The sequence below is a fragment of the Hemicordylus capensis genome, chromosome 2 (genome assembly GCF_027244095.1).
Source record: "Hemicordylus capensis ecotype Gifberg chromosome 2, rHemCap1.1.pri, whole genome shotgun sequence".
NCBI classification, from domain to species: domain Eukaryota; kingdom Metazoa; phylum Chordata; class Lepidosauria; order Squamata; family Cordylidae; genus Hemicordylus; species Hemicordylus capensis.
In genome coordinates this window covers 171,566,155-171,579,744 of record NC_069658.1, presented here as the reverse complement: position 1 = coordinate 171,579,744, position 13,590 = coordinate 171,566,155, and the positions used below count along the sequence as shown (strand labels likewise).

The 13,590-nt window shown below is 47.7% G+C and overlaps 1 protein-coding gene across 9 annotated transcripts in view; it reads right to left on the bottom strand.

The window, feature by feature from the left end:
* MFAP5 (microfibril associated protein 5) overlaps window positions 1–13,590 on the bottom strand; it is a 67,681-nt gene that overhangs the window by 23,730 nt on the left and 30,361 nt on the right. For 7 of the 9 annotated variants that reach the window (XM_053301331.1, XM_053301330.1, XM_053301333.1 and 4 more), the window contains one exon: window positions 1,357–1,419. In XM_053301331.1, the coding sequence (XP_053157306.1) occupies window positions 1,357–1,419 (63 nt within the window). Of the gene's footprint in view, window positions 1–1,356; window positions 1,420–1,749; window positions 1,874–13,590 lie in introns of those variants that run through there. The other 2 variants (XM_053301337.1, XM_053301336.1) reach the window with 2 other exon arrangements.

Sequence of the window (13,590 nt, the reverse complement as noted above, 5' to 3'; positions counted from 1 at the left end):
ACCACGGGTCTGATTCTGTATAAAGTAGCTTCCTATGTAAGTTGTGGCCATTTTAGGAACATTGCTGCTCATAATTCCGTTTTCATTGTTCAGATAGACTGCTCCTGCTCAGAAGGTATTATGCAGAACACATGCTGGGTTTTGCCACCTACTGTAAAACCTCTGATTTCCGGTAACACTGATTAATGAGAGGAGAGCTGGTCTTGTGGTAGCAAGTATGACTTGTCCCCTTAACTAAGCAGGGTCCACCCTGGTTGCATTTGAATGGGAGACTAGAAGTGTGTGCACTGTAAGACATTCCCCTCAGGGGATGGAGATGCTCTGGGAAGAGCAGAAGGTCCCAAGTACCCTCCCTGGCATCTCCAAGACAGGGCTGAGAGAGATCCTTGCCTGCAACCTTGGAGAAGCTACTGTCAGTCTGCGAAGACAACACTGAGCTAGATAGACCAATGGTCTGACTCAGTATATGGCAGCTTCCTATGTTCCTATGTTCTTTTCTCCTTTCCAATGCTGAATCTGCTTCACTATGTTAGACATAAATCCAAAGTGAAGCTAAAAGAGTGCCAATCTGCCTGGCCTTCTGCCCTTACTAAGCCTCTGAGCAAACTGATCTCTGGCATTTCATTTACCAAAACAAGCTTAATTTTTCCACCCTGAAAAGAAAGCATTGCTTAATTTAGGACTGCTTTAATAGCTGTGAATGTATTTTAAAAGACTTAGTCTTAGATGCTACGCAGAACAAATTGTTGTTGTTGTTCTTATTTAGCATAAGCTTTTATAGATTCCAGTTCATTTTGTTAGATGCTGAAATGTACCAAACCATAGTAAGGATAGTTGTTGCACATTGAGTCAGGTGGGCAGATTGAACAGGAGGTGGCAGAACAAGAACTGATACAAAAATTGAATAATATAATCTGAGGTCTCAACAGGGACTATGGATTCCTCTCTTGTTATAAAACTGGATGGGAGAGATTAAGATCTATCACTTTTAAGATGGAGAGTCCTTTAAAGCATTTCCTCTTACAGTTCTAACAACTCCCATATGTTCTTTGATCCATTTTAGCATCTGAGCAAGTGGACTATAGTCTATGAAAGCTTTTGCTGTTAAAGTAAAATAAGTCAGTATTTTAAAATAACCACAGAGTACTCTAATTTCATCAGTGCATACACACTCTTTGCCAGGGCAAGTGACTCTATCACTCCACTCTGGTTATATTCCTGTCTGCTTTTTCCACTGATACATCTTCTGCCGCAAACCCTTCTTAACACAAAGCAGTCTCTTCTGTATTATTAGCATATATAAGGCAAGGAAAATACAGAAAACTTTGGTGCGGTTTCCATGAGGCAAAGACTCACCGGGTGGCAGGACAGCGAGCGTGATAAGGCACAACAGCATCTGAGCTCCACAGGCCATCTTCCCTATGAAGTGAGGAAGGAAAAAGAAAATAAGTCTGAGCTCACATGGCCCATTTCCCTCTTCCAGAGATTGCGGCCCAGCAACAGTTGCCTTCTCCTTGTTCTCCCCGCTCACTGATCAATGCCTTTGCTCTCTTAGCTGCCCCATCTGATAACCAAAGGATTCAAGCTGAACCTTAGCCTAGTTCCCATCCTTCCTTTCTATCCACCTAAACATCTATGTGCTGATTCTCATCCAGGGAAGAGTTGGGTTGGTTGCTCCCTTTAAAAAAGTCTCCTTCCAAGATTCACCCTCTAAAGATTATTCTTAGGGACACAACCCCTTCCACTCACTGCTGTCCATGCACTCTGTTCCTTTCCACTGCAAACACTGTCTTTCCCCCCTTCAGCTGGTCCCCTACTTTGGCCAGAGTGCATAGCCGCTCCCAGTCCCAGCAAATGTTCTGCTTTGGCTTGCCTTCAAAATGCAATTGAAGAAAAAAGTAGTAGGGTTTGGTGTCATAATGCAAATGGAATGAGCACTAGCAGAAGAGGGGGAAACTGGCCCATGACCTCATTCTAGAATTTATTGGAACTCGAGGAATCAGCTCCTCCTATTCCCTCTAGACTGGGAATAGCCAGGGATGGAGTCCCATTGTCTGTCATGAATGTGTGTCCTGTTTCACTCTGCCCTTAAGGATATGAAGCGGCCCTTATTTTTCCATGTGTATTCTCCCCGGCAGTATATTCCTGTACGGGGTGGGGGGAACGGGACCCCCCAAAAAGGTCACCTTCAAGACCAGCCTGACCATTAGGCAGGTTGAGGAGAGCTGGTCTTGTGGTAGCAAGCATGAATGGTCCCCTTTGCTAAGCAGGTTCCACCCTGGTTTACATTTGAATGGGAGACAAGTGTGAGCACTGTAAGTTATTCCCCTCAAGGGATGGGGCTGCTCTGGGAAGAGCATCTGCCTGCTTGCATGCAGAAGGTCCCAAGTTCCCTCCCTGGCAGCATCTCCAAGACAGGGCTGAGACTCCTGCCTGTAACCTTGGAGAAGCTGCTGCCAGTCTGTGTAACAATACTGAGTTAGAGGGACCAATGGTCTGACTCAGTAAACGGCAGCTTCCTATGTTCCTATGAAGAAGCCGCCTCAAGCAACAGACTTTGGGGTTGTTATTTACTATTATTACTAAATTGTTATTTACTATTATTGTTGTTGCTGTTAAAATAGTTTATTGTTTTACTTTTACTACCAAATGGGGCACCACTGGGATTTTCTGCTTCAAGCACCAAAATACCTTATGTTGCTTCTGGTTAAACATATCATGTAATATGGTGAAATGGCCACTTCAGGTAAAGAAATGGGCACTGAGGTTTCCAGCTCTTGAAATATAACATTTCCAGCATCTATCCAGGGCCTAGGCAGGGCCTGGGGCCCAGTGCAGAGTTTGTACCTGAAGGTGAGCCATACCACAGATGCATGAAGTAGTCATCTATATGCCTTGAGTACAGAGAGAAGAAGGAAACATGCTTCATTTACAAAGTAAAGTGTTTCACAATGCTTTGCAAAGCCCAAATGAATACAAAATCCAATTGAAACAAATAATGGTTTATTTACTTGAAAGCATCTGCTAATTTGACTGGGGAAGTGAGCCAGAGGATGGGGTATTGGAAGAGAAATAGAGTACATTATGGGAGTTCCCTCCATGAAGCTGATTCAAGCATGTCATGTCCTCATCATGTTCAACTCTTGCAGGATTTCACACCTCTCCAGTCATCTGTATCTGTCTGGCACAGGAGAAATGGACAACTCACCTGAACTGACCACATCCGACCTCATGTGGGGTATGTTATTTTAGATCTCCTTGGACTCAGCTGTGTGTGTCAGACCTAAAGGCTCCCAGGGAGTCTCAACAGTTGATTGGCTCACAGGCTGTCATATTTTCCACGTGGAACATTTCTGATTAGAGGGAGAGGCTCTCCCCGTTTGAAGTGCTTTCCCTGAAGTAATGCTTTAAAAACTTGTCTGTTTCCCCTGTCTTCTTGTCAGCTACTTTTGCACAGTATGCTGTACCAATTCTGACAAGGATGTTTTATCTGTAAGTAGCAAGCCAGAGGTTGCCAGTTCGAATCCCTGTTGGTATGTTTCCCAGACTATAGGAAACACCTATATCGGGCAGCAGCAATATAGGAAGATGCTGAAAGGCATCATCTCACACTGTGTGGGAGGAGGCAATGGTAAGGACCTCCTGTATTCTACCAAAGACAACCACAGGGCTCTGTGGGTGCCAGGAGTTGACACTGACTCGATGGCACACTTTACCTTTTACTTTACTTCAACTAGACTATATCATGTTAGGAGTTAGAGAAACGTTTTAAGTTATTCTCTAAAACCTACCTGCTCTGCTTTACTCTCAATTCCTCATTTCTGTAGCTTAATAAAATACTCTCTTATAAAGAAAGATTTGAGTGTATTGTTTTGGATGCTCTGAGACTTTTGCCTCACATCTGCCCAACCAGTGGTTGGGCTACTTGCTCATGAGTAAACCTAAAACTGGGTGGTCTTAGCCTGGCTCTCACTCGGCAATGACAAGGGGGTCACTGAGAAGAGTCTAGGGGACCCCAATACTAAAGCCCTGGCTGGGAGTGGTGGCAGATTGGGAGGCAGATTGGGACCAGTGCACACAAAGAATGCACAGAAAACTCCAACCCATCACATCACAGTATTGGACACGCCTTCTGCACTGCTTTCCTGATCTAAATGGCTCCCTGTTCCTTCTATTAGCCCATAGGATGGAGTGAGGTGGGGTGGGGTGAAGGAGTAAGATAAAGCATCTTTACCTGCCCTTTCCATCTGCAGAGCTAAAAGTAGTCTCAAGTGGGGAATAATTCATATTGGAAAAGCACCATGGTATTTTCCAGATTACACACTTGCAACACATCCGCGTACTTGCAACATATCCGCGAAGTGCCCCTCCGTATTGCCCATGTTTCCACATCAGTGTCGCTGCATTGTCAGCGGGGTGCTGTTCATATTTCCCATGCCTTGGTTTGAATTTTAATGATGCATTTTTGGCCCTACAGGGTTGTAAGTGTGCTGCAGGAAAGTAGCTCTATTTTTCCATTGTCGGAAGCCTTGAGAAGTCTATAATGCTGGGGAAAGTTGAAGGAAAGAGAAGAAGAGGACGACCAGCAGCAAGGTGGATGGACTCGATTATGACAGCAAGGAATGCACCACTGAGAGACCTTAAAGGCCAAGGTGAAGACAGATCATCCTGGAGAGAATCTATCTATGTGGTCGCTAAGAGTCGACACCTACTTGACAGCACTCAATCAATCAATCAATCAGGGAGCCTTGCCTCACATTGTATACACTGCAGCGTGTAGCAGTATGGACAGTTCTTTGCCCTGCCCCCCGCCCATGCTTGCTTCCTCCATCCCCTCACCACGAGGAGAGAAACAGGCAAAGAGAATTCTCGGCTTTCCCCTCCTTTCCTCCCCACAGATCCCAAACCACATCCCTCCTTCCTCCTCCGCTTGCTTCTAATATAACTTGAGTTTGTCAACACAAGGGGAGGGGAGAGCATCTGAGCAGATTTCTGAATCCAACCCTTGACCACGTACTTTTTACTGAAGAGGAAGCCCATTGAACTAACTCATTTACTTTTGTGCAATCCCACTTGCTTACTACAAGGTAAACAATCACTTACTTAACAATCACTTACTTAATCACTTACTTAAACAATCACTTATTTAAAAGGAAGCCCATTGAACAGAATTATGATACATTTACTTCTGTGTAATCCCACAGCCCGCACTGCAGGAGCACTCCCCTCCCCTCCACCTCTTCCCTCCAATTTATGTATTTATTTATTTATTTGGAGTTGCGCCACCACCATCCTCCCTCCTCAGGAGAAGGCCCGGTAGGAGGGAAGCAGTGAATGCAACAGCGGAGAGGAGAAAGGCCCTCCATTGCCTCCGCAAGTCTCCCAACTTTCCTTCAACTCCCTGTCCCTAGTGAAGCTCTGCCTGGGGCACCGACTGAGGAGGAGTGGCGGAGGCTGCTGTTGCTGTTACGGCCGCCCCCAGCAGCCCCAGCGGGGGAGCTGAGGGGCCGCTGGCTGCCGCCATGAAAGAGAGCATCCAACCAGGTGCACCCAGGTGCGCTTGTCTCCCCCCCGCCCAGGCTCGCCACGGGATTCCCTTTCACTCCCCCACTTAAAAAATATTCCTAAAATCACTTGCACAAGGACGCAATGACAAAAGGTTTTGTTTTGGAACAGTGCTTCCCCCTGCTGGCGGATTAGCACAAGGCAGGTCATCACGCCACACACAATCCACGACTCCATTGGCCCAAATGGAGCAGGAGGAAGGGCAGATAAATGCGTTTCAATGAGAATATGGACACTCCTGCCTGGAAAATATGTCTCGGGGGACAGAAAATATGAATGGCCACCAGTTCACAACAAAGCATTAATCAACCCTTTACTCTTGTTTTGAAACCGTTGCACTGTTACAGTTTGCAATGCATTAACCGTTGCAAATCTTGTAGTCTGGGAAACGCCCATGAGAGGAAAGGGTTAACTCTTCTTCCCTAGAACCAGTTCTCCAATCAGATTAGTAGCTCCATGCATCTGCTTTGAGATTAAAAACAAAAATGGGAGATCCTAAAAACAGATTTCCCAAATCTTTTTAATTTGGTTCTTGTTAGTCCCTGAATGCCTTGTTGGTCTCAAAGATGTAGAAGAGGGAGTCTGGGAGCACTTTCCTCCTCCTCCTTTTCCTCCTCCTCCTCCTCCACAGCCTCTATTCCAGCTTTGTCACTCCTTTTTGCACTCCTTGTGCCTTCTCAGGGAGCTGACTGAACTGGTCTTATCATCAGCCAGAATGCTTAAACTCTGTAAGGCTCCAAATATCATCTTTTCTCTGTCTTGGTCTCAGGGGAACTTGCCAGTACCCCTTGGTCAAATCCAGGGGTGACAGGATGGTGACTTCGCCCAGCTGGCTTAGCAAAACATCAGCCTGCAGCCTAGGATAAGTGACAAATGTTGATATCAGGTTCACTTCCTGGATGTCAATGCAGAATTTTGTTGACCCATCTGGTTTTAGTACTAGCATTATCAGGTTGTACCATACACTCCTCGGTGGTTCTGACATTCAACTGTAGCATTTCTTCCACATCCTTGAGTCATATCCATGACAGGCTAAGTGGAGAGTCTTATTCTTCTCCATTTCTTTCTTATCCATGATAGGGATCTCCAGACTGTTTTCACTACTTTCCACAATGTTGTTTTTATGCATGAGCTTTTTGTCTTCCCTGGGCTCAAGGAGAAGAGTCCAGAGAAGTCTCCTAAGAGGACCAGAACTGCTGCCTCCTGGGCTGAAATTCTTCCACATGGATGATAAGTTGTAGTGATGCATCCTCCCTCTGACCCCAGGGCAATTCTTCCTCTGAGACCGTAGCTGTGTGGCCTACATGCACGTTACCCATCAGGGTGTAACCCTGGTTAAGGATGCCATTTCTTCAGATGAATGAAATGCAAACATGTCATACTCCACCTTCCTCATCCACACTGAATCTCATATGTGAGATTCAGTGTGGTTGACCCGGACAACAGAAAGAGGTCAAGCCATGGCTATGACCCTGCATTGGACATAACAGAAGACTTCATCAACAATTCATCCCCTTGTTTCAGTATCCTAAGCCAGACCTTCCTATGGTAGCAGCGCTTCTGGTCATGCTGGGCATTATGCGGATTGAGAAAAGCCACTTCCTGTATTTGTTGGAGCTTAGATTGTAGCTACCTCATATATTCTGTAGAAGAATTCAAACAGCATACTCGTCTGTCTGTGCGGAGTGGTTGTCAGGGTCCCCGGGTACCCTATGTTACTCGTAGGGTCCTAGGAAGTCACTTTGCCAAGTTTGGTCCCGATAGCTCAAAGGATGTGGGAAGGTATAGGGAACAGACAGAAAAACAGACATTGAGGCTATTCACACGATGGCAGAAAATTGGGCTAGCCTCCGCTAGCCCGATTTTCTACCACCATGAGAACCACCGGGCTCGGCTGCGAGACCGGTTTTTTGCAATCATTAGTTGCTGCAGCACGGCTCTGCGCCATGGCAACTCATGAGGAGACCCCCAACCGGGAGACTGAAAAGCAGCCTCCTGGCTCGGGGGTCTCTCTAGCATGCCCTGCGCACTTGCACAGGGCATGCTGGAGCTTCTGGGGGCCATGTGCCCCCCAAACTCCCCAGCCCCCCCTGGCTCTGTGATGAAGCCGGCAGTCGTATGGGCAACCGCTGGGGCCACCCGGAGCAGACTGACTGCTCACCTGCGGGGAGAGCAGACTAAGCCCTCTCTCCCCGCAAACCCTCCCCAGGCGGCTCCCACTGTTCGTGGGAACTGCCTCATTCAATTATATACAGTATGTCGGCCAGTGAAGGCTTGCAGTTTTCAAGCATATTAATGCCTTATCTCACTGTCACTCCAGAGAGCTGGTCTTGTGGTAGCAAGCATGACTTGTCCCCTTAGCTAAGCAGGGTCTGCCCTGGTTGCACATGAATGGGAGACTAGAAGTGTGAGCACTGTCATATATTGCCCTCAGGGGATGGAGCCGCTCTGGGAAGAGCAGAAGGTTTCGCGTTCCTTCCCTGGCTTCTCCAAGATTGGGTAGAGAGAGATTCCCACCTGCCACCTTGGAGAAGCCACTGTAAGTCTGTGAAGACAATACTGAACTAGATAGACCAATGGTCTGACTTAGTATATGGTAGCTTCCTAGGTTTCTATGTTTTTCTAGCTCTGTGAGGTCTCATTCCTCATGTGCTCCAATAAGAGAGTTTTTCTGGGTTTTCTGGTTTTTTCCTTGAGATCTTGGATTTTTTTGGTAGTCTGAGCAAAATTGAGAATCTACCTAAGAAAATTGCATGTTTCTGTCTTTGAGGGTTTGGTCTGGGCAGTTGATGTCAGTGAGTGAGTAAGTGAGTGGCTACCTTGGCACATAAAGCCAAACAGGTTGATGAACCCGAGGTTAATTCTTGAACCTGGGAATCGTCCCACAGACTATGTTCCAACCCAGGTTGGGCAACCTCTGGTTTCAGGGCAGAGAAAGAAGCCTCTCCCTCTCTCTGGTCTACTGAGACCACATCCCAGAAAGCTCCGTAGCACTTGTGTTACCAGATTGCAGACAAGGTGTCAACAGGGTGACAGCCATTGGCCACAATCTTCAAGGAGTCATTCCCAATGCGATTGTGCCTTTTTGTCATGGACCCTCACTCTTGGTAGGGAAAGGGCATATAAACCCTTTTAAATGGCATTTAAACCCTTTCCCTCACAACACTAGCAAGAGCCCCACAGCCAAACAGTCTCACAAAAGCACAATTATTGGTTACAGGGGTGTGTGAGAAGAGGGGCACTATTTTCATGTTACTCTGGGAAGGGATCATGATGACTTCCTATGAGGGAATATGTATTTGAGGTATATATGCATATATTAGGGATGTGCCCAAATCATTTTGGCACCTCTTTGAAGAGGCGCTGAAATGCTTCAGCTCCCTGTAGCTGAAAAGTTGCGGAGTGGAGCAAGGGACTCCTTTAAAAGGAGGCAGGCAGGTCCTCCTGGAAGCCTCCGCTGTCCCATGCCTCCCCATTGCAGCTCTGTCCTCTGGCCATTTGCTTGCCAACACTGCACGAGGGATGCTGCAGGAAGCATCTTGTCACCGCGGCGGGTGGTTTAAAGGAGACAGTGGCACAGGCTGCCGCTTTCACAGGGCTGGTTTTAGGAGGACAGCATCATAATGGGGTGGGGTGGGGTGGGGCGGGGCATGGAGGCGGAGGCTTCCAGGAAGGGCAAGTAGGACCTGCCTGCTTCCTTTTAAAGGAACCCCTTGCCGCCCTTGGGATGGTGCCTAAGTAATTTAGTGTACACCCCTAATACATATATCCTGGGGTCTGGTCCACTGTGACAAGGGATGTTCTTGAGATGGCAGACCTGGTCAAAGCAGTCCAGCAACCCCCAACACATTCCTGCCCCCATGTCGGCTTGCTGGCTGGAGATTAGCCCTCTCAGGAGACGGCTAGTCCACTGGGGAGGACCAATCCATTGGGGAGGACCAGAGGCTCCATGAGTTTTGGGTCTCCATCAGACTGTGCCTTCATGAGTTGGGCCATCCAACTATAGGGGCCCCCGTTGATGTGGGCCCCCCAGTATATCTGTTTTAAACTAGAACTCATACTCCTGGCCTCCCCCTCTACACTTAATCCCTGCCGACACCCAAGGAATCTGGGCCGCTCCATGTGTCCAGCCATTTCCTTGTGGGCTCGGTCTGGCAAGACTGGGGCTGGCTCCTAGAACACATTCAAGATTCCCAGGCTGGGGCCACTGGCATTGTGTGTATGCAGATCGGCTGCAGCAGGGAATTGTGGATGAGGGGAGCCCCTATTATCAGTGATCCCTGGCAAGCAGGGGCACAAATCAACATGCATATGTGCCAAAGGACAAGATTGCCAGGGTGAGCACTTTCACTCCTGCTGTCTGCCAGTTGCTGTGACCTGGAAAGGTGTTGGTGTGGTAGCCTTCCCTGTGGCTTGCGTGGATCCAGTGAGAGGGGTGGGTGGCAACAGCCCTCCAGCCTGCATGTTTGTCTCTATGGCTTGCCATTCTCATGAGAGAGTGGTCCTTGGGAGAAGGGGCATTGTCACACATTATTTATGATTCAGCCCTTGAAACACTGTCCCGGTGTACCCCAAGATGGTTCTTCTCATGAGTAATGCCATGAAGTCCCTGCTGAAGGGGCTGGGACCCCCTTCCCCGACTAATTTGTACAAAAAATTGAGCAAAGCCATTCAGGAATTCCAGGGGCTGCCTTTCAACCCAGACCCTGGATATCAATCCCCTGGCATGTGGTGTTGGGAAACAACTGGGTTGCCCAGTTATGGTGCCACCATATGCTTGTAGAAATGTTTCTTCATCCCTTGATTTGTGGAGACCTCCCCACAAAAGTGCCCTTTTTGTCATCCCATCCCCTATTTCTGCAGATTGCCAGAAATGGGACATGGTGGAAAGCAGGCATCCCCCAATGTGGCTTTTCCCTTTTACATGCTTTGAAGCTTAGGGCTGCATCATCAACAACATTTCAAAGACAAGGGGAACTCTTAGTCAACTGCAAATACATCTGTATGATTAAATCAAAATAAACCAGGCCCAAAGTAAGAGTCAATTACAATAATTAACGCAATAACCATTCATCAAAATATTTATACCCCACTACATTACTGCTTGGAGCAGCTCACAACAATAAACAGAATTAAAAAATGATTTCAATGACTTATGCTCTTGTCATGGTAAGATCACTTCCTTTGGAGGTTTAGAATTTTAGCAGCTACATCTCTCTGCAAGGGGGGGGGGTATACAAATGGTCTGCTTGCGGAGACTGATGAGACTCTGATGGATTCCTGAGGGCTCTGCAGGATTCTCCAGCTGGTATAGCAGGTGCTCCTGTTGAAGTTGCTCTCTGGAATAGAGAGTAGGGATGTGCACGGAACCAGCAAGGTCTGGTTCAACAGCAGGAGGGGGGGATGGCTTTAATGGCATAGCACTCACAGCCACTGTTGCTACTTCTAGTGACATCTGGTAAACGGTGGCATGGGGCGGCAGGGAGGTACACTGCCACCCCAGTGGGCTCTTACATACTCGGGCACTGGTGGGGAAAATGCAGTGTGTGTGGGGGGGGGTAAGTGCACCCATCCCTGCCCTTAAAGCCACCCCCCGCACACCATCGAACTTCGAACCGGCCCCGTGTTCAAACCTGTTCAGAGGCCTGTAAAAGGGCCTCTGAACAGGTTCATGCACATCCCTAATAGAGAAATGGCTCAGGTGGTTGACACGATCATTCCCAAGTGCCTCTCCCACAAAGCAGAGCCCATGCAGCACCTTGGTATATACCTGAGTTGAGGCAATGAAGCAAGCTGGGAGATGGCTGGAATGTAAGTGGAGTCTGAGCAAACACAGGTTAGAGCTCATTATTGAGCCTATTCTGCTGCAGTGATGGAAAAGAAGAAACATTTTTTTTTGGTCCACCATTGCATCCTCTCAATGTTGTCCTGTGGGACTTTTCCAAGTGGTGCAGGGCCTTTAAAATATGGCCCAGGCAAGGTGTTTAGAACCCTCGGTAGCACACTGTGACACATTTGCACTAGTCATGTGCACGGACTGGTTCGGAGGCCATTCTAAAGGCCTCCAGACCGGTCTGGACACGGGGTGGTTTTGGTTCGGGTGGGGGGTTCCACAGGAGTAGGGGGGGGGGCTTTACTCACCCTCCCAAGAACGGCGCCGTATTTATGTGAGTAAGCGGGTGGCATGCCTCCCTGCCGCCCGCTTCACTCCCCCTCTCGGCGTTCCCTCCGTTCAAATTTTGAATCGGGCGGCAGGGACTGGGAGATACCCTGCCGCCCGATTCAGAATTTGAACGGAGGGAACGCCGAGAGGGGGAATGAAGCGGGCGGCAGGGAGGCATGCCGCCCGCTTACTCACATAAATACGGCGCTGTTCTTGGGAGGGTGAGTAAAGCCCCCCCCCCGCCGTTATTTGGAACCCCCCACCCCAGTGCTGGACTGCAGCTCCGCGGTTCTGTGCACATCCCTAATTTGCACAGCACTTTGAGGGTTAAGTCTCTCGCATTCACCCTGAGTTGGACTCTATGGCTAATGCAGGGTCATTGGGAAAGGTGTCCAGAGTAACACCTGGTCTAGTTTTGCTGGAGGAGTTTCAATTATTGGTCCCCGAGGATGTGGACAAGGTGTTTAGTCGTGTTCGGCTGAGCACATGCATGCTTGACCCTTGTCCTTCATGGCTTATTAAATCTAGTAGGGAGGGAATTTTTAGCTGGATCCAGCAGGTTCTAATTGCCTCATCGAGAGAGAGAGTGGTCCCAGCTCTGTCGAAGGAAGCTATTATTCAACCACTTCTAAAGAAAATTAGATTGGACACAGCGGATGTAAACAAATATAGGCCAATATTCCCTTCATGGGCAAGGTGTTTGAGCATGTAGTGGCTGACCAGTTCCAGACAGTCCAGACACACCCTACCTAGATCCTTGGACCAGGTTCACAGCTTGAGGGTGCTCATTGATCCAGCACTGTAACTAGAGGCTCAAGTGGCCTCTGTGGCTTGGAGCGCCTTTTATTAGCTTTGGCTGATACATCAACTGTAATCTCACCTGGACAGAGATAGCTTGACCACAGTTACTCTTGCTCTGGTAACCGCTCACTTTTATTACTGCAATGCATTGTACCTTTGGCTGCCTTTGAAAATGGTCCAGAAAATGTATCTGGTACAAATTAGGGCTGTAAGAGTATTAACTAGGACTGGACATTTTGAGCATATTTTGCCAGTGCTTCATCAGCTGCACTGGCTCCCACTCCATTTCCGGGCCCAGTTCAAAGGCTGGTTTTACTTTAAAATCCTAAATTGCTTGGGGCAGAGTTACCTGAGAACACCTTGCCCCATATGCCCCAACCTGCACCTTAAAAGCTTCTTCGGAGACCCTCCTCCAGGTGCCCTTGCCAAATGAGGTGAGGCAGGTGGCTACTAGGGAGAAGGCCTTTTCAGTGGCTGCAACCCGTTTATGGAATAGCCTCCCCAGTGAGGTTCGCCTGGTTTCATTACTTTGTTCTTTTAGACACCAAGAGCCTTTACAGACAGGGATGTTACTGTGAATCTCCTCCAAAAGAGAGTGTGTGCACTGCATTCACACATAAGCCAGACTTATGTGTGATTTACCCAAAGTCCATTCAAGATCTTTGGAAGCACCCCACACAGAAATCAGGCTTTCTCTTCTGAATTCTAGCTTGTCTTGATGTATGTCCAGGTTTTTAAAATCCTGGTTTTAAGTGAGCTTTCCTGAAAACCCCTGGGCAAGTAGAGAGAGGCACTGGCATAAAGTCATTAACATGATAATAGAATCATTAACATGATAAGAGCTGCCTTGCTTAGGTATGAGAAGAGTGGAAAAAACAGTTTTCAGGAAGCAAACTCTTTGAAAGTTCTAGTTACAAAACCTCTGCTCACGTTGACTTTTTTTGAACAATATTAGTCTGCTCACTTAAGGTTTTCACTAGTTAAAAAGAGGTTTTAAAACTGATGTAAAGCACACCACACATGTGTTGGGGGAAAGGGAAGAAATCTGTTAGTGTATACAA